Here is a 24590-nt window from a genome sequence, read left to right as displayed (position 1 = left end):
TTTGAACTGACATTACAGAATTTCAGCAATGACTCAATAGAATTTGCTGCAATGCAGAGCTGCCTGCCTGCTTTCTTTGGAGTAAGTCGCATTTGGTTTTCTAATGAGAAATAAAATGTTTTCAGTTTCTTTCTTGGGAAAGGGATTCAGCTGTTGCTATTACTTTTTCTTTTGGAACCAATGAATATTGGACAAATAATTGCTCTGAAGTATCTTTTGGTTGTTTTCTTTCACTTTTTTCTCTAGAAAGAGAGGTTGCCACTGATGCAGATGCTTTCCACCATGCATAACATTCATCATCAGTTAGGTATTACTCTGAGTACTTCAGTTTTGGGTTTCCAACCATTCCCCAAGCAAGAGATGATCTTTCTTGATCACCTTTAGGACTCACTCACCTCCGCAGTCCAGCATGTTATACTCATCTGGTTTTTCCAGGGGCCAACAATCATAGTCTTTGTTATCTAAATCATGCCACCCCTCCACTAATATCACCTGCCAGAAAAAAAAGCATATGAATAGACTCCAAAAAAGACAGTATGTGAACAGGGGAAGGATGAGTTCCATCTCCAAAGTTTATATTTGTTCTAAAGAAATCAAATCAAATGCAGAAATATAGCCTGGCATATTTCACTCTCTTCATCTTCTGGAGCAAAGAATGACAGCTTCCTAGGGGTGTACAAACTCGATCAGTATATTATTTCGACCTATCCAAAAATTAGCCATGAAGCAATGAGAGGACTTAACTAATCCTTCTCTTGCAGAAGGTTTTCTCTACAAAGAACAGGTGGTTCTGGAATCATATGCAGAGAGACATTTGATTTAAAGAGGTTTTTTGTTTGCTTTTAAAATGGCACCCCCCTGCTCCAAACTGCTCTGTTTCTTTTAATCTTTTACACTTCAACTCTTAGAATTTTTTGTTATATCTTTAATAACACAATATAACTGTTAATTACATAAATGTTAAAATATATGATTATAGATAATATTACAATTGTATTGTTAAGATACAGCATCAAATAGCATACAGATTGAATTGCAACAGCAGCAGAATATACATTATATCTCTATATGTTATACATTATAATAGATATATTAATCATGTATTAAAATATATACTCTAGGGTATATATGAACACAACAGAATATGTTATGACAATGCACCCTGGTCTTATTCCACTTCTAGTAAAAAATAATACTTCCTATTCATATAATCTGCTATTATTTTTCTATATATTGTTGGATGACAATAATCTACTGGATTATACAACTACTTATCACGTATTCATGGGATAAGATAGAATTATACAACTGATTTTTCCAATATATTCTTCTATTAATTACTCTTGTTTTCTACGTTACTAAAATAACATTCAACAATTGCCTGGTATAAACAGTTGTCTTACTGCAATATGCCATATACAGTTCTTTCCGTATGCACAGACCATAAGAATAAGTTCTGGTATGCTGATCTATGTAGTTTACCTACCAATAAACTGAGGAGGTTTCGGAGCCCTAAGGCTGGTGTTTTGACAGCTCTCATGCTCCCTAACATGCACCCAGCTCACCAAGCATCAGGGCTGCTTCTGATGTTGTTGCTGCTCCTGAATTAGATGCCCTTGGCTAAGAAGGGGGGTTGCTAGGCAAGCTGATCCTGGCAACTCTAGCTGCTGCAGCTGTTCTGCCTCCTCCTCCTCTCCTCTCCCCTACCCCACTTCCTCTTGGTGCAGGGTGGAAACACCCCTCTGCATCTCTGCTGAACCTCTCTGAAAAATCATCACTTGTCTCAGGGGCAGCCCCACTCTCAGGCCACTGAAGTTTGTGCCCCTGTCAGCTCAAAGCTGGAAAAGCAATGGGAGGATTTCATTTCACTGCTGTGTCGAACTTGGGCAGCATCTGACCCTTAGGCGGATGAATCGATATTGTGGAAATAAACACAGAGACATAGCTGGGCCTGGGGGAGGAGAGGTGTATAAACTCCAAGGCAAGAAAAGGTCACCTATGTAAGATAAATTGTAAGACTAGAAGTTGGACTAGGTGATCTCCTAAGGTTCCTTCCAGCCTGAATTGTATTAGACCCTATGACTTCGATTTTTCCATCACTGGAGTTGTAGGACAACTTCTACCTGATAAGTGTCCTGCCACATACACAGGTGAAACAGACCTCTGCCTAGCCATGCTGGTACGATAAAGACATAGATGTGTCCATGACTATTTCTGTTTGCTGAAGTCACTGCCGACACAGAACTTCAGTTGTTATTCAGCTCTCCTGAATATTTCCCTGTGTTTTCTCTGGAATTCTGGCTCTTATCCCAAACTGACATTAAGAATCTTAGTCAAAATGGTTGGACTTCACTATTCATTGCGTCAAAATTGCATGAAAAAAATGCAATGTGTGTCCAGTTCATCTTGAAAGGGGTTGTAGACCAATTAAAAAAATCTGTTTGGATTCAGTCATAAAAGAGATATTTCTATAAACTAATACAAACATTTTAGGTTGGAATTTTATGTTTGTAGTGAAATCCTAAACCTCATTTGGGTTGTCTTTTCCTGTGCTTCACTATGACCATTTCACCCAAATCATAGGTTTCAATATAGGGAAGCCTTGAGAATATTTCAGCTTGCCTACATGGTAGAAAGAGAAGACAAAAAAAATGCCTTTTTTGGCTAGAATTATCACCTAAAAGAACTCTACGCATATTAACATCTTGGAGAGGTTTTACTGGTGATTTGTTTTAGGATATCTTGTGCTTAATGAGGAATTTGCTGGCAGGGAAGCTAAGGATTACAACTTGTTAGACCCTACAGCAGCCAAAAGATTACCAGACTGATCCTGTTTTCTTTAATAGGACTCTCAAATATTCACATGACATTAATATCATGATTCAAGGACTGTAAAGATCATACATTACCTTTATAGCTACTTGTCTATCACCAAGTTCAGAATTCCTGGAGAGTGGCCATGTACAAGAAGCTGGTCTGGGGATCCTGAATTAAAGATGGATGGATTGGAATGGCTGGTGATTATCTGATTTAACAATCTATCCCAGCTATTTGAGAAGCACATTACTGCCTCTGCATTTAAGCACTGGAAATTTTAAAACAAAAATCAGTGAGGACTATTTTGCAATATAAACATATGAACCTTGGTAAAAAGAAAGGATTGACAGCATAGTGAGTAATATATTCTTTAGGTCTATCTACCACTCTCTACATATATCAAGGAAATCAGAAACAGATTTGAATAAAGTGAGATGGTCATCTCAGACCTATTAATGTTTGCTTTACATTTGCTCCTTTTTCTGTTTGTAAATTATATGCCGTCACATAATTTGCATTAACATCTTAATATTGCATCATACTGTGAATGAGTTTATTAACAGACAGACTCAGGCTAGCATAGATTAACTGAATTCTGCCTACTGCCACTTGGCTGGCTTAGTGCAATAACACAGTTCTTTGGCTTCTTCTCTTGGAAGGATCTCTTAATCTGAAAAAAATAGGCAATTTCTACTGATTGTAAAGAAGTTTATCAAATAACTTTATGTTTACAGATATATTTCTGTTGTGTTGGGTATACTCAGATGGTCCATTAAACTACATCATTTCCATTTCATTAGTTAACTCAATAATAATGTCTACTACCAAACAGAGGGAAAATAAAGATATTTCAAAGTTTTATGAGCAATATCACTGTAAATATTGGTAAAAACATGCATTTTTATTAATGTTTTGATAATAGTCTTATAACTAAAACATAAATATGCAATATTTGTAGAAAGTAATAACAACGGCTAAATATTGTTGACTAAAACAATAATTATGCTAATTATGTGCTTTCAATTATTTTAGGAAAGCAATTTCCATCAATATACCAAAAAAAAATTACTGTGATGAAAGCTTCAAATATCCTTGAAAATATTTATTTATTCTGGTATTCAGACTTTCCAGATGGTTCTTGTCTTGACAACAAGCTGAAGTTCAAATAGAGATGTTTAAGCTACTTAATTTTTAATCAGATTAAATTTTCTAGTAAGACACTTATTTTCAGCAAAAAACAATCTCAAAAAATCATTACCAGGGCTCATTTGAAATTCAAAACTGATGGAATTCCAAAGATACCATTTATCAGACCTATGCTGTCATTTGTGAAATCAGTAGTTAAAACTTAAGTTCTTGAAATACAAAACTCCGCTACTCAGAGTATGTTCGTCCTGCACACGGGTTTGGCATCCTGCCCAATGCTTCAACGCTCCGGGCTCCTAGCATCTAAAGGGATGTAAGATTATCTATCCTATTCTCATTTTATAGTGTTAGCTCGAATAAAAAGCATTTAAACGACACGGAGTCTGAGTACCTTTCTTACTGGGATCGTAAGAGACCAGCAGAGCTTCCGATATTCACCCTGTTGGCAGAGGCGGTGCGCAGGCAAGGCCAGAGCACTCTGACACTTCCCTCTAGTGGTTTCTTGGCAGAAGTACGTCAGACGGACTCCCTCCCGGTGCGCACTTTGGGTTAAGGATAGCCTCCCCCCGATGCACAAGCTGCCACAGATGGCGTACTTGGGAGCAGTGCAGCAGAGAACCTGCCTGATCTCGGGTTCTCACCTGGGAGCTTGGTGGCAGCAGCTGGTGGCCTTCTACCTCTCCCCTTCCCAACAGCAGAGTGATGCACTGGACAGCCACAAGAAATTCCCAGGGCTCTGGCCACGTTACCACAGCACAGCAAGTGATCACACCTCCACTGGATCGCCGTAACCACTTCTTTACGCGTTTTTAGCCTGCAGAAAGTGCTTTGCCGTCCTACGTAATGCAGCCTCACAGAAAAAGGGTGTTGATCTTGTTTGTAACTCCACATTGACACAAACAAGTATATGTGTCAAAAGAGGCCTTCCAGTGTGGGCTTCTTGTGTGCTCACACTGTGGTGTTGGTCCTCCAAGCATTCTGCTGCTTATGAGATGGACAATTGGATCAAAAGCCTGATCTGGTTACAACTGCTCTTTTTTTGTTGTTATTATTCTGCTGCATTAGTTTTAACTGGGTCAGTGTTTTTTCCTCCCACCCTTTGTCTTTTCTCAACTGTTCTGAGTGCAAACTCTTATTCAAGTAACATACATGTGTGTTCATGTGGTTCAGTGAGACTCAGACCTCAGCTGGAGGAGCCTGGATTAGCAAGATTAAAAAACAACATCTGATTTTCTCCAGAATTCTTGGTAATTTAACTAAAAGACTAAACATTTTCATAAGCTTTGCAGTAGATCAGTAGCTTCAGAAGTACTGAGTGCCCTCAGTTTGCTGGGAGTGCTGAACAGGTAACAGGTGTGGGTCTGGGAAAATGCTGGAGAGCAGAAAGCAAGCTCCTGAGCCTTGCATAAAGCACACACACCATCCCTTAACTTTGTAGTATCTCTCCATTACTCTCACACACTCTCCCAAATATTGGAAGTTTGAGAGAATTCCAGAGAGAGGCCTTGGGCTAAAAGGATGGTAATCATAAAATAAAAAGGAAGTAATGACATATTTGTTACTAAAGATCTGAAAGGTTAATGCTAGATGATTAATGTTTGATGACAGTTTAACTCAATTGCAGCAGAGGAGCAAACAGTTACATAGTTTACACAAAGGAATAGAGCTGAGAGGCAGTATGAAAGCATGACAGATCAGAGAAAGTTTTGTAAAAAGGTAATTAGGGACATTGAAAACTACAGCTAAGAAACTGGTTCTTCTGACTACCACCTACGATGTTATACATACCTCACAAACTCACAGAAACCTCAAAAATGCAAATGGTATTCATTGGTAAGGTGGCAGGTAGTCTTCTCTGGACTTTCAAGTTGCTGGGAATGCTGAACAAATTTATGCTTTTATAGATGCATTCCTCAGGGCCACACTAGTTCATGGGGCACCACGAGAAGGCTTGTTCTGTTGCTACACTTTGGGTTTAAGCTGCAGTACTAAACAAGCTTAAATATTTAATTCACTTCAAAAATGTTAGAAAATATATCAAAACTTGAAACAAAATGTATCATGTATACTTCCGGCAGGTTGTATGAAGACTGTCATCTGGGATATGTTGCAAACTTGAAGAAGAAATATTTCTCTTTAAGAATATGCATTATTCCCTGTTTAGAGGATTCACTGGTACATGAGCTATTGTGGAAGGAAAGAAACATTCCAGGATTTTCATCATGTAAAGCAATCTAATTTTTCTTCTTCCAAAGAGAAGGTGGCAAGAATGATGATATGTGGAATTCTGCAAGGAGAATACTCACAGCTAGAAAACTAAGAGGTAACAGTGATTCTCTCTAAAGCTGAAAATGCTGTTGGTCTTAATAGTTTGATATAACGTATGACTGAAAACCTCTAAGGAGACTGTATAAGAAAAATTGAACTCACAGTTCTCAGAGAAACCAACAGGAACTTCACTTTCAAAGTGATCCAGGTTAATCTTTAGAAAATCCTAGCCTAAGTATATAAGTTAAAAGAGATTTCTGCATCAAGGGATTTGCTTGAATAAATCATTGGTTTCTGTTACTATAATGCAGCATGTCAATACTGTAGTTGTTCAAAGGGCATTCAGCAAGTCTGAGAATGTGAGAATGAATTTCAATTTGATAGGACGACTGCCTGAGAGGCTTAAGAAGAGTTGGTCCCAGTTCAGCACAGAATAATTTGAGTTTTCTGTTTGGGAAGTTGATGTTCTCAAATGCCTCCAATCTTTCAGTCCTCCCACACAGGCAAAAATGTTATAGATGTCTGCAGTGCTTAAGAACAGCAAACTTGGCTACTGTGGAAGATCTGGGTGTCAGTGACAGATGGCAGCTGAGGGACATCTCTATTCTTACCTGCATCATGCTTCTAAGATCCACTGGTCACTCCACTGGTTGTACCATTCAACTGAAATCTGCATTTTGCTTTAATGGGTTTTTCCTCTCTTCTTCATTTCTCACTGCATGACTCATTTCTGTTTTCAGAATTCTTGAATGATTTTCTGCCCATATTTTTATGCATTTTAGCACTGCACATTTATTGCCATTGCACACACCCTTTCTCCCCCCGAAAAAGACACCCCCATAAGCCACAATTGCTTCCACATTTCTAGGGTGTCATGTGATCAGGAATTCTTAGAAACACTGAGACATCATTGAGATAAGCGGTCTCTTAGCCTTTTGTAATTGAAGGATCATTTAGCCCTTTGGATCATCTCTTTGAACCAGCCCCAAAATGAAACAGAGGTCCAAACTACCTCCTTTCTTCAAGTCATGATCATTTCTGCCTATGTCAGGCTAGACAGATGTTTGCCTAACCTGCTTTTAATGACCTTCAGTAGTGGAGCCTCTATCCATTCCTTTGTGGTGTACTCCAATGCTTCACTACCCTTCCTTGTTTGCAAGTTTTCTCTATGGTCCCACCTGCTTCTATCTTGCTATAATTTCAGCTCAGTACTTATCCCAGCTACACAGAGAACAGTTAGCATGTTCTGTATACTTTTTACACTCTTGAAGCCTTTACTATTCTGGCTTCTGCCAGTTACTATGTATCAAGATGCCTTACACAAATGTATTCTCACATTTCTTCACAGGGAAAAAGGATTATCCTAGTTTCAGCAACATAATACAGGAATAAAGAGTGATTAAAGAAAATGCATAAGTCTAAGCAGAACAGATATTTCAATAGTAGGAATGAACACATTCTCCTTGGATCTTTGGATGCAAACAAGTGATCCCAAATGCAGCCCAAGATCATAATCACAAGACCACTCTCATACTGTGATTAAAATAAAAGTCACATTTCCAGGAAGAAGTAAAAAACAGTTTTTGTTTAACATCCCAGTCTTTCTGCTGATGGAGGCTTTATCTCAGTGAGCTTTTTAAATCTGTGCTTCAAGTAGAGTGAACTTGGTAAATGTTCACTTTGGCATAATGTCATTTTGTAGACTGTTTTGTGACTGACTAGTTGTCGGAACTGGTCTAGTGGGAGAAGCTGAGAATTTTCAGATGTTACTGAACCTGAAAAGATTTCTCTGTCATTCAGGATTCTCTGGTTCTTTGGGTACATTACTTTCTCCGCTGAAGTCAGACATGCCTTCCTTCAGTCAGAAAACACTGGGGAGCCAGAAACTTCTTTTCCTGTCATGTTTAGCATGCAAACAGAGATCAATCTACCATTTGCACTGTAGCTTTGACACAAGGAACAGTGGCTTAAATGCTGACAGAGGTGAAGAGACAGAAAACTGTTTTGAATTTGAAACCCAAATACCTGATGTGACTTACCTGTTGGGATAAAATAAGGTATCCTTTTGTATAGCCACATGCAACTGTCATCTGATTTAGGGCTCAGCCTCACTTTGACTGAAATTGCTGGCACATGTCTTTGCTTTTTCCAATGATATGCTAGTCCCAGAATGGAGAACTTGAGAACACACTGCAAAGAGAAATGGAGGCGGAGCAAGTCAGTATTTATAAAGAGGATATTTATTTTCTATTATTTCACTTTTGTATTGCCTAGGGCTACTAGCTAATTAGCTTTTTCTTCTGTCTTTCGATATCTCTCTCCCTTCAGAGGGCACACTCCAGAGTGCTATCCTTAATTGTTTCTAGTGCAGTCTGGTTAACAAGAAGCATGGAGTGTCAGTTTGATTCTGCCATGAAGTATTTAACTGTTCTACTCTGACAAATATTAGTTAGGAGTTGAGCTGTGTCTTCTCATCTTACACTTCCCTCCAGACCCCTCACTTCCCTTATGATTTAATTCCAATGTAATAATTCCTTGGTTTTTAAACTTCCAAAAGCAGGAGATTCTCAAAGGCATCAACAGCAGCCAGAGGGCTGATGCCCACTGAATTTCCCTGTGGTTTACTGTCACGTACGTCTTGGAAAAATCTCCTCTATTTTTTATATAAGTATGTGTACAATGAGTAATAAAAGGAAACACTCACAACCCTGACACAGGCTATCAGGGCCCTGAGCACAACCCTCTCTCCTGGAAGCTATGCTGCCTGGTCTCAGGGGCAACACTGACAGTGTAGCTCTCCAGCCTTGAAGCTATGTGAGGGAGAGCTGCCTGAGAAGCCGTTGCAGGGGCTCTCCACCTCTCTCTGGGAGCAGAGCAGCTTTTGGGCTGGGATCTCACACTTGTTTTCTGACAGAGCTACATTGCACCTATGCCCATACCTGGCCAAGCAACCTGTTGATCTGAATCCTGACCCTGACACATGGATCTGACTTCCTGGCTTGTCCTCGGACTTGTCTCATCACCATGGACTCATCTGTCAATCTCCACTTTTGGCTGACGCTGTTCACTATTTCCAGACCTGCCATGCTTGCCCTCTTCAGGCACTGTAGACCTGGGCCCTGTTTGGGGTGACACTACCCTGCCTGCCTTGCTGTCACCCTTGGCTCCTGAATCTCCCTCCCTTCTGGAGTTCCCTGCTCTTGCTGCTCACTGACAAAGATACCTCAGCTGTAATGCTGCAGTAAAAAAAAAAGAAAAAAAATGTTCAGGAGTAAATATGCCATAAAGCAAAATTCTACCCAGAAAGGAAAATGTAAATGCTTTGCTCAAAACCTCATAGAGATACCTCTCTACAGCATCTTTTGCTAAACTCTTTCTAATTGAAAGTATGGATTATTGTAAAGGACTTGCTCTTTACAAACAAAAAAGAAATTGTTTTCATAGTAAGTAGGTAATTATTGGAACAGAATTCTATGCATAGTTAACTTCAAACACAGATATTATTGATATCTTGGGATTTTCTGGGGTTTCTAAAGTATTTTTCAATAAAGAGTATTATCACTGATTTAGTTTGATTTCCAGGCACACTCCTACTTCAAAATATCTGCTTCAGGCTGTGGCTTCAGAGATTTTTATAAAATTTATACAGGCACTTTAGTTTCTTAACAATGATAGCTTTCTGTTAATGCTTGACCACTACCATTTGTTGCATTGGCTCATAATATCACTCTTTCCCTAGTCATAAAAAAGACTAGGCGTGTCCTCTTCTCATGCCCCAAGTGCTTATCCCATTAATAGGAGATGACTTTTGACTTGTATATATTTTGTTCTCTGTACTTCAGTGGGAAGAAAAAAACCCACCTTATTAGTGCCTTCTTTATATCCCATGGAAGCTGGATAAGCAGCTCCATACTTGATGGGAAAGTTTACAGATGCAAGTAATTCATTTGGAAAAACGATACACAAAATCCTTAGCCCTCCAAGCACAAAGTAGGACAAATCTCCTACCATTGTCAGATAATGGGGGACTAAAGAGCCAGACTACCTGCAGAAAGGGTAGGGAAACTAGATATGCTGTATAGGTAAAACTAGGAAAGAAATTGCTCTTCTCCCAACTCCTGGACAAAGTGCTGCTTCCCAGGGATCATGAGGCTTATTCATTTTTCTTTTTGCGAATAAACACCTGGGCTGCGAGGACCGATTTCTACGCACCCTGAAATGAGACCAATGTTAGTATATTCCACATTTAAAGGGAGAAGGGGTGCATGAGAACCTGAATGTCCAGGGAACTGGTGTGCTTCTGTGCTGGTGAGAAACGGATGCCATTTTAAATAGTGGCTTGTGACAAACTCATTAGCACGTTGGAGTGACTCATGAGGACCATTATAGAATATCTTAGGGGTTTTTTTCCACCTTTACATTTCAGCAGAAGGATGCTTTTCATCTCTGGCTCGGCTATTTCTGATACTAGCTAGGGCATGTTTCAAGGCATTCTCTGTGCTTCATGCAGGGCTTATGAAAAGACTATTTTTACCACATGACTATTAGCAAGTCTCTCCAGTCCTCCTGCCTCCCTCAGGGTCAAATTCTCCCCTGAAAGTGTGCTCTGATTATGTAAGAGATATAAATTGAAATTCCATTGGGGAGCTGTGGCTAGCATAAAGCTGAGGAGAAGATTACTTGTGTGGCTTTGGTTAAACACAAGTGGATAATTCTCTTAAATAACTCAGTGGTTATTTTTGTTCCCTCTGATGTACCAGTGGTTCAATAAATACCCAGCGCATAAGTTTGGTTCTTAAACCAACTTACACCTTGTTCTGCATAAAAAAACCCCACAAATCTAACTGTTAGTGAGCTTTTGTGAAACAGCTACATCTCTGTGTATTATGACTAGCAGGTACTTAAAATCTGATATTTCTGGGCCCACAAAGAGGATTCTCTTCTCTCTTAAAAGCAATCTGAGATCACTTTCACTTCCAACCATGGAATGAACATGACCCATCATTAGCAGCACCATTTAATTGCACTATTCTATGTTCATAGCATGTAGCCAGTGGGCCAGACTGACATTCTCAAGAAGCAATACTTCTCACTCCATTCCTGTGTGCTTGGGAGGCACTTCTGTTTAAAAAAGAAGTCAGGATATGTAAGACAATCATATAATATACTCACACAATATATGGAGCATTGCAATGTATGTACTGTAACCGTGCACAGAAACCTGGGTTAAGCAGCTCTGGTAAGTCTGGCCAAGTAAAAGTTTTGGGGTATAAATATTAAAGCCTGGGAAGAAGAAAGAGGGAAAGAAAATGTATTTCAGAGTTGCCTGGACTTGTATGACCAATGGGACTGTGTGGAGTCCTACAGGCTATATGCATTCTAAAAGAATTTAAATAGTCAAAATATTTGTGGTTGAAGGAGCAAGAAGCAGAGCAAGCAGTATCCAGGACAGCAAGCAAAGTAAAGAGTAGCAGGCAGGATCAAAGACCACAGCTGTGAGGACAAAGGTTTACATGTGCCTGGCATCACACTGTGAGGAAGTGCTTGTACCTCTGTATTGAACAAATGTGTTTCACTGGATTTCTGGGCTGAAAGTGACCTTGATGGGATGCAGACATACTCCTACTGCTCTGTTATGCTGTCCCCTTTTTACTGACTGAAAACCCTGATTGCTAGATGAAACTAGCTGAGAAGCAACAGATTTGCTGAATGCTGGCCACTGGCACATCCAAGCCTGCAAGATGGCCCTGTGATTTCCTAAGTACTGGGAGATGGCAATGAGAATTCATGCAGAATGACACTTGACAGGCAAGCAAGAAAGTAGGCAGAGATGCAAGGTTTACCAGCCCTCCCTGATGAAGGGTGTCAATACAAGTTTGGTCTGATTTTTGAGAGGGACAAAAGGAAGAATGAGTCTCAGTTGCTAGGAAGGAATGGAGACGTGCTATTCAGAATTGTGAGATATGTGTTTAGTCTTCTTTAGATGTATGAAATGAACAATGAGAAGAGCCAAGCACATCTGGACTTACCTTGTGATGCCATTGAGGACATCTTCTCTGTCTCACGTGAGAACTGTCATCAGTATTTGTTACTGCTGCCTTCTGTAGAGAATGCAGAGTCTCCATTTTTCTTTAGGGTGTGCTGAAAGAATTGGTTTGTCTGAGATCTGTCCTGGTTTTAGCTGGGATAGTTAATTTTCCTCCTAGGCTATGCTCTGCCAGCGAGGAGGTGCACAAGAAGCTGGGACGGGGCACAGCCAGGACAGCTGACCCAAACTGGCCAAAGGGCTATTCCATACCATATGACATCATGCTCAGTATATAAACTGGGGGGAGTTGGCCAGGGGCCAGTGATCACTGCTCAAGGACAGGCTGGGTGTTGGTCGGTAGGTGGTGAGTGGTTGCATCACTTGTTTTTCCTGGGTTTTGTTTCTCTCTCTCTTTTTGTTGTTTTCATTACATTTTTTTTTAAATTTCAATTATTAAACTGTTCTTATCTCAACCCATGAGTTTTCTTACTTTTGCCCTTCTGATTGTCTCCTCTTCCCACTGGGGCATGGGGAGGGTGAGTGAGCAGCTGTGTGGTGCTTGGTTACCAGCTGGGGTTAAACCACGACAGATCTACAAGAAATAGTGAAAAAGACACTTGTTGATACAACAGAAGTCTCAGCTCTCAGGGTAAACTGCCAGAATCCAAGCAAGCAGCTTGTATTATTTAGATGTGTTTTAAGCAATGCCATGCAAATTATATCTTCTTATGGGTAAAAGAAATTCTAGTCACATACTTAATATAGATTTTTCACCTGTGTTTACAAATCCCTGACTCTGCCTGTGCCTTCTACTCTTACTAAGGGATTTGGTTTTAGAATGTAAGAGGAAGATCCAGATTCACACCAGGGACATTTAGACACAGCAGCAAAAGAGCAATGCAAGTTTCTACCTGATCTGTGAAGAAAAATCAAAACTGTAAATAAGGATGATAATGACCACGCATGATTAATATGTCACAGTGCAGAACTCTGGTAATGCAACAGTTTTACAGATATATCTTCACCAATTTTCTGTAATAATTTTTTGAAAGCCCGATAACATGGATTTAGCCAGGGTAAATGTTACAATTCTTAACATATTCATTTTTTTCATGGCATTTTCATTAGCCAAGATGTTGCTCTTCTATTAATACTTACTTTTAGTTTGTTTAAGAATACACTCATTTAACTCCTTTAGTCCTAGGACAGCACGAATCACAAACATAATTCTGTATATGTGACATGCATTTACTGTTACTGGAGAATCTCGGTTCTGCCTCAGTGGTGAATTGTGTCTCACTTGTTAGAGGTAAAAATACTGATGGTTAGAGCCATACAAAGAAACACCACCAAGAAAGTGAATTCTTTAGAAACAAGTTTTTTATTCTGGCTTTGTCACAGTGTTGAATGAAAGGAAACAGATATAAGGAACTAATTTGTATTACAGCAGTAGATTTATAAGATGCAGATAAATCAGAATGGAGAAACTTCTGACTAAGTTTTTGTATTTTTTTTCTATTGGGTTCGTAAGCCTTGAGTTAGTGTTGGCTGCAGAACTGTAACCTGAATTTCTCCCTTTCTAGGCTGCATTAGGTATCCAGCACAACAAAAAATATTTCAAGCAAATTCCTTCAGAATTGTTTCCTACTCCATGAGCTAATCAGTTTTGTCAAAGCTGGCCCAGAATGCATCATTGTGCCACTATAATTATTTCAGGACTTTTTAACTTCTTTTTTTATTAACAGTTGGACTTTATTACTCTGCTCAATTATGGGGAAAATATAGCCTATCTCAATTGCCAGGATTAACTCCATTTTCTTCTCAGCATTTTTTTCACCTTCCTTTAAAATTTGATTAAAAAATACTTGTAAAAATTCATTTGCCAGTATTTTTCTATCTCTAGCTTAAATGCCTTTTTTTTGGAGGATGCCATATATTTTTAAAAGACCTCAGTTTTCAGCTTAGGTCTTATGGATTTCACTTACATCTTGTTTTTTAACTGTTTCATTTAAAGCTAAGAGACAGACAGATAGATAGACAGATAGATAAATAGATACAGATATATTTTTAACCTGTTTAAAAGATTGTCAGCAGCACTTGCTCTGCACTTTTCTGCAGAAAAAAGGAAAAGGAGTTCTAGAAGATGGGGACTAGTGGAAGGGACATATTTGTCTGACTTTCTCTTTAATGGAAAGTGAATTTACAGAGGACCTAGGAAGTGCTGGGGTACCTCAAAAACTGAGGGCATTGCCAGTAACTAGAAGAGGCAGAAAGGTGGCAACCCTATATTATCTGCTTTGAAGCTCGTAGGGCATCAAGAGTGAAAACAAATAAACAAACAAAACCCTTTGTCCCAGAGGAAGAAAACAAACCCAGGCTCATCTCATTTAATTACAGAAAATAACAGTACTTTGAAGGGTTAATAATTTGGCTGCTATTGAAACTGTGTTATGTCGTGTTCCACCTCTCTATAAGCACAGCTGAGTGATAGCAGTACAGTTTTACTGAATCCTTCCTGAGACAATGCCAAGGAGGCAGTTTACAGCGCTCATGCAGACATTTAACATAAATGTACTTACGATGGTTGCTTGAAATAGGAATCTTCAATGCCTCATAATTAATGGATCCTGATTTACCACAAGTAGGAGACCTACTCAATGCTCTTGCAAACCAAGCTATTTTTTTATCCATGTATACATGCTTGACTTTTTCTTTCTAACTAAATGACCCAGGTATTTCGATCTCTAGAGCTGCCATTTCAAAAGCTCGAATCTTAAAAATTTCATATCCTAGTCTCAGTTGAGGGTTCTGTCAGAGTTTATAATTAGGGTAAGTCTTTAATGGTGGACAGACCAAAACTCCTTACAGGAAAGGAACAGAGGTGGGGAATGGCACGTCAGTCCACAGGCTGTTACCGCTGACTCAGGTGATTGAAACTAAAATGCTCCAAGGACGCCATTGCCAGTGAAAACCTAAAAGGGATATGAATAGATTTTGAATGGTCTGGTGGGTTACTTCTCTGACTTTATCTAGCTCAAAAATCTAGATGGCATTGTGCTAAGGTAACATTATGGGCCAGCAGACATGAGGAAGAGTTCCAACTCTGCTGTAGACCTGCTCTGTGTTACTGTAATTTGTTGAACTTTGCTCATGTTCAGCTTTCCTATTTTTGAAACAAGGCTGCAAATAACTGACTAAATAACAACCTAGAGGTTAGACAAAATGCTTTACAAAGGTGAAAGGTTGATTGCTGCTGAGCTGTACTGGCTTCTCAGTTCTGAACTAAGGTGAGATATGGTCTATAACTATAATATGTATTTGCACATGGAAATTTTTAAAATTCACATGAAAACATTAGTGTTCAATGTAAGTCCTGCAGGAAAATGTTCAGGTAGGAAATCCTCAGGAATTGTAAAAAATGGCTATGTATTTGACCCTTGATTGGCTCTCCAGAAACTATTTGTAACAATACATTATGAATTAGTAATGCTATGGAGCAAGAGTAAAAATAAATAGGACTCCTTACAGGTGTGTGGATGTGTGTTTATACACAGTGGTTGCAAGATAACATTAAATAAAATTCAGTATCCTGTATAACCTCTTGGCCTCTTTCCTAAAAATCAGCTCAAATGCCAGAGATTCTGAATAGAATTTTCAGCTTCTAGTATCCCAATATTGTTTTTAATTCAGGTGTTCCTCCTTCCAATTAGGCTATGATTAACATAGATACCAAATGTTTGTTCTCATCTATTTATTTTTACTCCTTCTTAGAGGGCAATTTTTAGTGCCTGGGAAACAGCCCTTTTTTACCCACAAGGAGTCAAGATGCAGCCCTAGACATTTTCCAAGAGCCCTGTTCAAAAACCTACTTTCCTCAGGATGTTGTATTATCGTAGTAATTTACTATCAGTTCTGGTTCTTTCTTTTTAAGAAAAAATGATGCATTCTGAGCAGTGCTGAATTAATAAAAAACTCTCTTCCTTGCATTTTATAAGGCTTTACCTGTAACATTTTTCAGCCCTCTAATAATGGCTCCAGTGTCACTGTCTCCTTTAAAGACACAAAATAGCAAGGCCCCAGTTATCTATTTTGGAAGAACATAGAAGTTCCTTCGTAAACAATTGACAATCTCAGTTAAGGGCAACTGATCCTGCCTTTCAAATTCTTGGTTGGCATGGCTGCTTTGATAATTCCTTTTTTTTTTTAAATCAGGAGGCTCGAGATCATACCGCTATAAAGTATGCAGTTGACTTAGCAGTGCACAAGATAAGAGTGTCCTTCAACAGGATACTTTCTGCTTTATAAGGCAATATCACTACATTAAGCTGTACCTGCTAACCACTGCTCAGCCACCCTAGTACCCAGATGATATCTGTGTCCATCCTAAGACATTTATTAATGTTCTGCATGTCTATACATGAGGTAACATTTTGAGAACATCTTCTTCAAAACTGGCTCTGTGATATGGCTCAAAGTAGTCTAACACGTGTTAGAGGACAATGCTTAATAAAATTTGCCCCTTTTTTAGGGTATGTGCTAAAAGATGGGAAATTAAGGCATGGAAATGTTCCATGACTTGCTAGAGATCACAGTGCAGGCTAAGGATACATGGTGAACGCCATAGTTCAGTCCTTGGTGAGCAAGCCACTTGCTTGTGCTGAAACAGACTGGAATTCTGCATAGATTGAGCACTTGAAAAACAGAAGACTTGAAAGTTTAGTCTTTTGGTCTAGTCAACAGAAGTCCACTGGATTTCTTGGCGTTCCCTGGTTTTCTGTCTATTAAAGCTTCACTTTCCATCTTGCCTTTTTATTTTCCAATAGTAACTGACACAGTGGGCAATCAGATACAAAAGATATGTGGTATTCTGAATCAACAGCACACTTTCAGCTCTCATTGATATGTTTAAAATTTGAATACCTTATTCTAGTCCCTTGATGTTTTGATTTACTTATTGGGAAGAGTGGAAGGATGTAAAATTTACCTATGGAGGGTAGTAAGAGCAACTATCAACTAAGCCATTGCAGATTGTCAGATAAAAATTATTTCACTAAAAAATGTAAACATGGAATCATGAAGTAAATTTTATGCAGTTCTATTGGACATGTGTAGAAGTGGATACAGAAGCAGATGCGTTGGGGTTTTTTTACACATAACCAGAACATGCCACTAAGAAATAAACACTATCTTCTGTAGAAACCATGAAATACAAAATACTGAAGAAGTGAAAGTAAGCGTAAGGAACAAATTTTGGTGACACCAAACATGTCAGGATTCCACACACCCATTAAAACAAGAGAAACAATACCATCCTATCACAAACACAAATACAAATGCAGTTCTTTCCATTAAATGAAGCTCTTGTGAACTATCATGAGAAAAAACTAATAAATAAACTAAATAAAACTAAAAAACTAACTACTAGCTTTATAGTGCATCAAAAATGTAATTTGTATAATTCACTGCTTCTTTAATCAACATGATGCCTATGAGATTGGCAGTAGGAACACCCTGTAACGGCCATCTGCTGGTTACAAACTAAAATCACATCCACTGTTTGCCATAAAACATTTAATTTAAAGTCACCTATAACCATAGGTGATGTTTCTTTGTTCAGCTATTGGATTTAGTTCAGTATAAATTAATATGCAATTACTTGAAATAACAATGAGACTGTATTTAGTACTGATGAAGTCAGTTTTGCTTTTAATGGGGAAATGTCAGCGTCACCAACAACCAGCGTACCTGGAGCTAAAAGTTTGCAGAGGGGAGCTACAGCAGAAAGGCTGAGACGTGATCAGTGTGGTTCCTTTCCTTCTCAGCGCTACAGCATTTCTTCAGGTTAAAAATGAGAATGGCTTGTGGAAAAGGCTTCCATTAAGCTGAGGAGCTAGGATCTCAACTTTGCAACGTCCTGCAAAGAAAAGAGAGAGTACCAGTCAGCCAGCATGTTTCAAACAGTTTGTTTTGCTGGACTTGAAAATTATTTTGCCTTCAGTTTTAACAAGCTGCCCTGTGATCAATGGACAGGATCTTGCCGATTCCCAGTGCTTGGTCTCGGCCTTTATGCTTCTCATGCTGACAGCATGGTGGCAGCCAGAGGAGAAGACGATGGGAAGCCCCAGTACCTCGGGGATCCTTGGGGCTGCAGAGGCCTCTGGCAGCACCAGGGCTGTCAGACCCCGATCCCTGTGGGGTTCCCCAGGATTTTATGCTTCCCACTGGCCATGCCTAGGTCCTTGGGCCTGGCTGTCCGGCGCCTCTGCTGTAGACCCTGTTGCTGCACCGTTTTCCCCAATGACAGCCTCTGGCAGAGCTGCGGAGCTCCCCGGCCCAGCAGGGAGTCGGGAAACCATGGGGTGCAGTGCTGCTAAAGGGAACCCATCAGCTATGGTGTACTCATTTTTGCCATAAATGCCAAATCCCATGGATTTGTAAGAAGCCTGCTGCGTGTAGGAGAAATCGTGGTGTGCTACGCGCGAAAGTTAAAAAGCAAACACCCCCCCCCCCCGTATTTTCGTATATACTACTCTTTGGAAATTTGCTCAGGTAGCACGGCTTTCTAAAGCATCCCTTTACCCCGTATTCACCAGCAGATGGCAGATTTGCATAAGGTGTTGGCGGCTGCGGGCTTCCCGAGGCCCGAAGGAAGATGGCGGCCTGTGGTGACCCGGGAAGATGGCGTCGGGCGGCCTGAGGGGAGGCTCGGGCAGGCAGGGTGTGCGGGACGGCTGGCGATGGCGGGCAGCCCAGGTCGGACAGCTGCCCGCAGCAGCGCGGGGGAGGAAGACGTGTGGGGCTGAGGCTGGGCACCGGGCGGCCCCTCGGGGGTTTGCCCCGCCGGCTGCTGTGGGGCAGCCGCCGGGCTGGCCTGCCTGCTGCCCGCAAGGTGGCTGCTGCGGGCGCTCCAGAACGGGCTCTCCCCCTTCGCCTTCCGATGGCCTCCTCGCCACGGCAGCACTTGCCTTTCTGGGGAGTTTCAGCTGTCGGGCAGCCTTGCCTGCAGCTGTCCTCCACCCAGCCCTCCCCTTCCACCCTTATTTGCAGGGTCCTGACAGCTGCTCCTGCTTCTTTCCTACCTGCCGTGTACAGCAGAGGAGTGCTAATTGCCTCAGTTTCTAAAGGGCTGGGTGAGCTGCTGAGAAGTAAAAAGAATAATGAAGGAAACCCAGGCATCGTGGATGCTCAGTGCTGCCCAGCTTCTGCTTCTGTTGAAGGCTGATGCTCAGTGACATGCCCAAGGTTGCCTCTCCTGCTCTCGTCATGGAAACTACCACACCATCCCCGTTGGCCAAAGCTGTTCAAGGCCTGAGAACGGGATCAAGGCCAGCTGCAGAAAGCCTGGACCTCTGACTTGATTTCCTCAGTTTTTTTGGCGCTTTGCAACATAATTCACAGCATGAGAAGGCAGTATGTGCTCAGATTAGGTAGCTTCATAGGCTATGTGGCCATATCTCATAGAAAAGTGAAAAACACATCTTTGTTTTCTTTGTTTGTGCTCTCTGTTGAAAGAGAAGCTGATAGAGCTTACATGAGCCACATGTGTACTGTTTATTATTATGGAGTAAAATTTCCTTGTTCAAAAAAATGTATACTGTGTGGTGTGGTCTAACTTACAAGGGCTTTCGCAGAAAAAAAACAAAGGCCATAGGTTCAGAAGTTCTGTTTTTCCTGGAATTTCTGGAGTGTTAGCAGCTGCAGCAGTTTCAGTAGACTAAACCAAATAGGAAGAAACACTAAATCGGGAACATGCACTTCACAGGAGACAAATATAGGTCCAGTACCAAACACAGAGCAACTTATCCCAGGTGGTGTTGCTGAACTAAAGTAACACAACATGACAAAAACATTAGTGTCTTCTATCGCGTTCCTTTATAAACATATTTTTTTACTAGCACACCCATTAGAGAGTCCTTTAGCTCTGTGTTTTCTGGCCTTTTTCCAGAGCAATGTCCCAATGAAAAGGAAGTAAAGGAAGGATCTCAGCAACAATTCCTAAGCCTCCCTGGTCGTGCCATGCTTCAGTGTCCCATGGCTGTCCTGTGCGTGAGCCAAGGTGCTCTGGGGACATGGTTTCCTTAAACTAGGGTTGGTGTTTTCATGTGTTGGTGTTGTGAGAACAAATTGCTGAGCTGGGTTTCATGTGTAAAAAACCTTCAGGGTGGTACCCTGAAGTGGTGTGAATATATTGCTCTGGGAAACTCGGAAAAATGTTATTAAAATGAATGGTCTTTAATTAGCAGCAGTGATCTGTCTGACACTTTACTAGTCAGTAACAGTGATTGCTCAGAATTGTTAAAGGCAAAGGCCATCTAACTGTCTTTAGATGCTTCTACTCGCTCTGATTTCTGTTCCAGGGTAACTTTCACGTTCTCGAGGCAGGGCTGTAGGCTGTGGTACAGGGTGAAGATCAGTGCATATGGTATATCGGGGATTCACAGCTGTGCAGAGCTACTGGGAGTCTGTAAATCATGGCTGCTTGTCCCCTGCTGATTGTGTGATACAAGTAAAACTTACAGAAAGCAACTGCATGAAGCTCCTGGGGGTCAACATGAAACTGCAGAGCTTTTCTAGCAACTGGAGAATACTTAGCTAGACATAAGTTTAATACCCTGACCTGAATGTACAATCTTCACGTTCACATATTTTGTGTTTTAAATACTACATAGATAATATACTTCTTAAAGTCATAGGGATTTCTAAGATTATATGTGCACTGAAAAGTATGGATTAATGGTTAGAGAAGTGCTAGGAAAACAGTCTTTTCCTTATTTGCTGGTAGCTGGTATAAAGTCCGTATGCATCTTTTGGAGAAGCAGAAGATTATCAAAGAACGCAACAGACCTAAGCAGCTATGGAAACACAGCTGCCATATTGACATTTCTGTTAGCCATCCGCACAGCAAATGGTTTCTGACTTTACAGTCCTTCAGCATTGCTTGAATTTTATTATAACACAGTCTCGGTTGTTACATAACTTCAGAGATGTGACTAATATGAGTAATGATAAGTACAGAAGCGCATAGTGCTCCTTGTATTGCGCTTTCAAGACTAACAGTATTAATCCCAGGAGAACAACATTAAGAAATACTCTATGCCAAGTTAAAGCAAAGATTTCATTGTCTGTCTTGTAACCTGTTCTCTCTTTTACCAAACTCTGACCACTGGAGATGTAAGAAGAATGTAAAATATAAAGAACTGCATGCTGCATAGGATTATGCATACATTACTAGGCTCCTCCTGGAAAGTCATCTAATATTCCTGGAGTACAGAGAGTCTGCTGTCTGACTGGTGAAAAGAGAAAGAAACTCTGTTGAGACATAGATCATTTCTGTATCTTAGTAGATGCTGTTGGGATAAAGCAAAACAGTTCTAAGTGTGACTAAACTTTGTACAAAAGATCTCATTGTACCATTTGGTAGAATTAACTATATGACAATAGCTTCCTATGATGTCATTCGTAAATGTGTGAATTTCAGCTAAACTTAGTTTGTGATTCTCACTTTCAAAAATGTGAAAATCGGTACTGTATAAAATATTCCAGAAATCTTTCAGTGGAATGCTTTTAAATGCCTTTGTTAGATAGATACTGACCCACGACTGCACTCCAGAATGGAATTACAGCATTTGCTGGCCCTATTTAAAGGTAAAAGGTATTCCAGTTTTCTTGACTCTAGGGCTGTGCGGGTCAAGTTAACTGTGTCAGTTCATTTCATGTGGGCCAGTAAGTAGCTGTGAGATAATGGCAGCTTTCAGTTCCTGCTGATCTAGGCTGGATGCAGCCTGTCACCTTAGAAATTACAGGGCAAAAGTAACTCCATTTAAAATGCTGCTTTGAATCTGTTCAAAAAACTTTTTTAGAAAGTTAAGGTTTCATGTCCTGTTGCCCTGTTAATTATGTCTAGACAATATTTGCACTCCCTACATGCATTAGACATGCATGTGTTCATGCAGATGTATATTTCAACAGTTGTTTGATTTATACATCTAAGTGTAGCTAAAAAAACCCAACCACACTTGGTCAATATATTGAGTTTCTTGGGTGTGAGCAGCTTGACAATTTTGTCACACGAAGCGGTGGGTTAGGGTTGATACTATGAGCTTCTTCAGGCAGAACTGTTACAGATATCAAAGGGAAGTCATACATGGTCATGTGTTTTACATGTATGCATACAAATTTATATGTGCATCCTCTTTCCTTCTGCAGTAGGTCCATTACTTGCTCTTTCTTTTCCTACCCTTTACCAGGAAGGGCAGGAGAGAAGAAATGTCTTCAACTGATAGGCATGTGGAACATGCTATGAGTCATGTGCCTTTGAAGGATGTCTGAAGCAGTAGACATGAGTACATGATAGGTCGAACAAACGTTCTTGATTTTCTCTTGGGTGCTGAGGTGAGCACTTTGGGAAAAAATAGATATACTCAGTTCTGGTGAGCGTTGCACTGAATAGCAGCTACCAGAAAGCCATTCTGAATACATGGATTCATGGTTTATTTTGCAAGAGGGACCAGTGTTCAGAGGTGTTCTTTACAGATGTGTGAATGTTATAAAACTAGTATAGTAAGTTATTTGAATAGTGCTTAACCAATTTCTGTGTCTTGCACATCATCTGAATTCTGTTTCTTTACAGGATGTGGCAGCCTTGGAAACTCAGATTTTGATTTCGAATCTTAAAATGCAGTCAGTTTTTTTATTTCATCATGTTAGTACATTTGACTGAACCATGTAACTTTAATTCAAATCTCTGGCATAGTGCTTGGCAGAGATAACTCTGACATTGCAAGGCTCACTGAATTGCCAGCATGTTGCCCTTCCTGTTGAATTGCATTGAAGAGCACAAGAGTGACTATGAGGATAGATTTGTTTTCCTCCTGTGTGCCCACAGGCACACATGGGCTGCAAAGTATCTGGGCTCCAAGAGACAGTTAGGGTGAAGAAACACAGCTAGAAAGATTGGTAAGGCCAGGAGGTGGGCTGGGATCCACACAAGGTTTGTGCTAGACCACTTACTGCAGGACAATTTCAGCCATCCCTGCCCTCAGATCTGGCCACTGTTCAATTTAGAAAAGTGAGGAGCTTCTTGTTTCTGCCTAGTTGTGCAATGCCCTCATTCTCTGCATCTGACTTAGCGCCGCACAGCTGTGCCCCATTGGGAAGATGTCTTGGGAAATTAGCAGCCCTCTGAGCTGTTCCCTTGAATCTCCCATCTGCACCTCCTGATGGGCTGTCACTTTCCCAAAGAGGGGAGAGCACTGGCTGCCTACATTGTGACCCTATCTAACCAAGGCAGTACTTGAATTCAGCATGTTAAGTTGTTTCCAAGAAAAAGGGACTGGATTTCAGAAGGGTTCAGTTTGGAGTTAGGGCATGGAGGGGACAAAAGACAGGTTGAAGTGAGGCTGTGGCCACTGAGAGTCCTGGCACAGTCATCACTGTCATGTCACTGAGTCCAGTTCCCTGCTTCATAACGGTTTCTGCGAAAGCAGGTTTCCTTCAGTGATTTTTTTTTTCAGCATGTAAAGCTTTCTTCTCGAGCTCCGTTTGTCTGCTGCATCACTTATTGCCGACAGAACATTCAGTACTCATTTCACAGCGAGCTCCTGAAACTGCTATGGTTTTCTAAACAGCAGCCTTCTGAAATGTGGCCTTACAAGCTTTAGTAATAAAGCCAAGTTTCAAATAGTGAACAAGGAGGACCTGCCTTGATCATATAAAGAGCAACAGAAGCAACCCGTGCATTACAAAATTAGCAGTATTTCTGGAAATCTATATTAAAGAAGTCACCATTCTTAAAAAATAGCCATGAGAAACTTGTACAATATTGGCTGAAAAATACAAGGTCTCAAGATTTGCTTGCTGGAATTTACAATCTTAAGGGAAAACAAACAAACAAACAAACAAACAAACAACCTTTACTAAGTTCTTACTTAAGGATTACCTAAGTCCCAAAGTAGGTCCCTCAGGCCTAAAAGGATGCATCACTGGATTTAATTTTAATATAGGTTTTTATTTGCTTTTGATTTTAAGTAAGAGTCTAGACAATATAAAACAAAGCTATGCTTTTCTATAACAAGAGTCAGAGCTAAGAAAAAAAAAGCATATAAAACAAAACCTTGTTTTGCTCTTAGCAACAATTGTGTGCCCTCCTCATGAATTTAGGGTATAATGTCTGGACCTCTATAGCACAAAGAGTTTTGCCACACTAGCAGGAATGATTCTTTCTGTGTTGGTAATTGCTGTGACTGTAACTGGAAATATATATTAATGTTAAGAGATTTCTCAGAAAAAAACTTAAACTGCATGAATAACAGAGACTTCAGAGCTCATGGCA

The 24590-nt window shown here is 40.3% G+C and overlaps 1 protein-coding gene across 1 annotated transcript in view; it reads right to left on the bottom strand.

Moving 5' to 3' along the window:
* Window positions 1–1588, bottom strand: part of LOC104019848 (atrial natriuretic peptide receptor 1) — a 35219-nt gene extending 33631 nt beyond the window's left edge. Inside the window, exons 1-2 of the mRNA XM_087742133.1 lie at window positions 1487–1588; window positions 396–492 (exon numbers count right to left, since the gene is read on the bottom strand). Of these exons, the coding sequence (XP_087598259.1) occupies window positions 396–492; window positions 1487–1552 (163 nt within the window). The 5' untranslated portion in view covers window positions 1553–1588. The remainder of the gene's footprint in view (window positions 1–395; window positions 493–1486) is intronic.
* Window positions 1589–24590: the final 23002 nt, after the last annotated feature.

Source organism: Nipponia nippon, unplaced genomic scaffold (assembly GCF_047370975.1).
Source record: "Nipponia nippon isolate SJK-2023a ecotype South Korea unplaced genomic scaffold, ASM4737097v1 scaffold_8, whole genome shotgun sequence".
Classification (NCBI taxonomy): domain Eukaryota; kingdom Metazoa; phylum Chordata; class Aves; order Pelecaniformes; family Threskiornithidae; genus Nipponia; species Nipponia nippon.
This window is presented reverse-complemented; position numbering and strand designations above follow the sequence as displayed.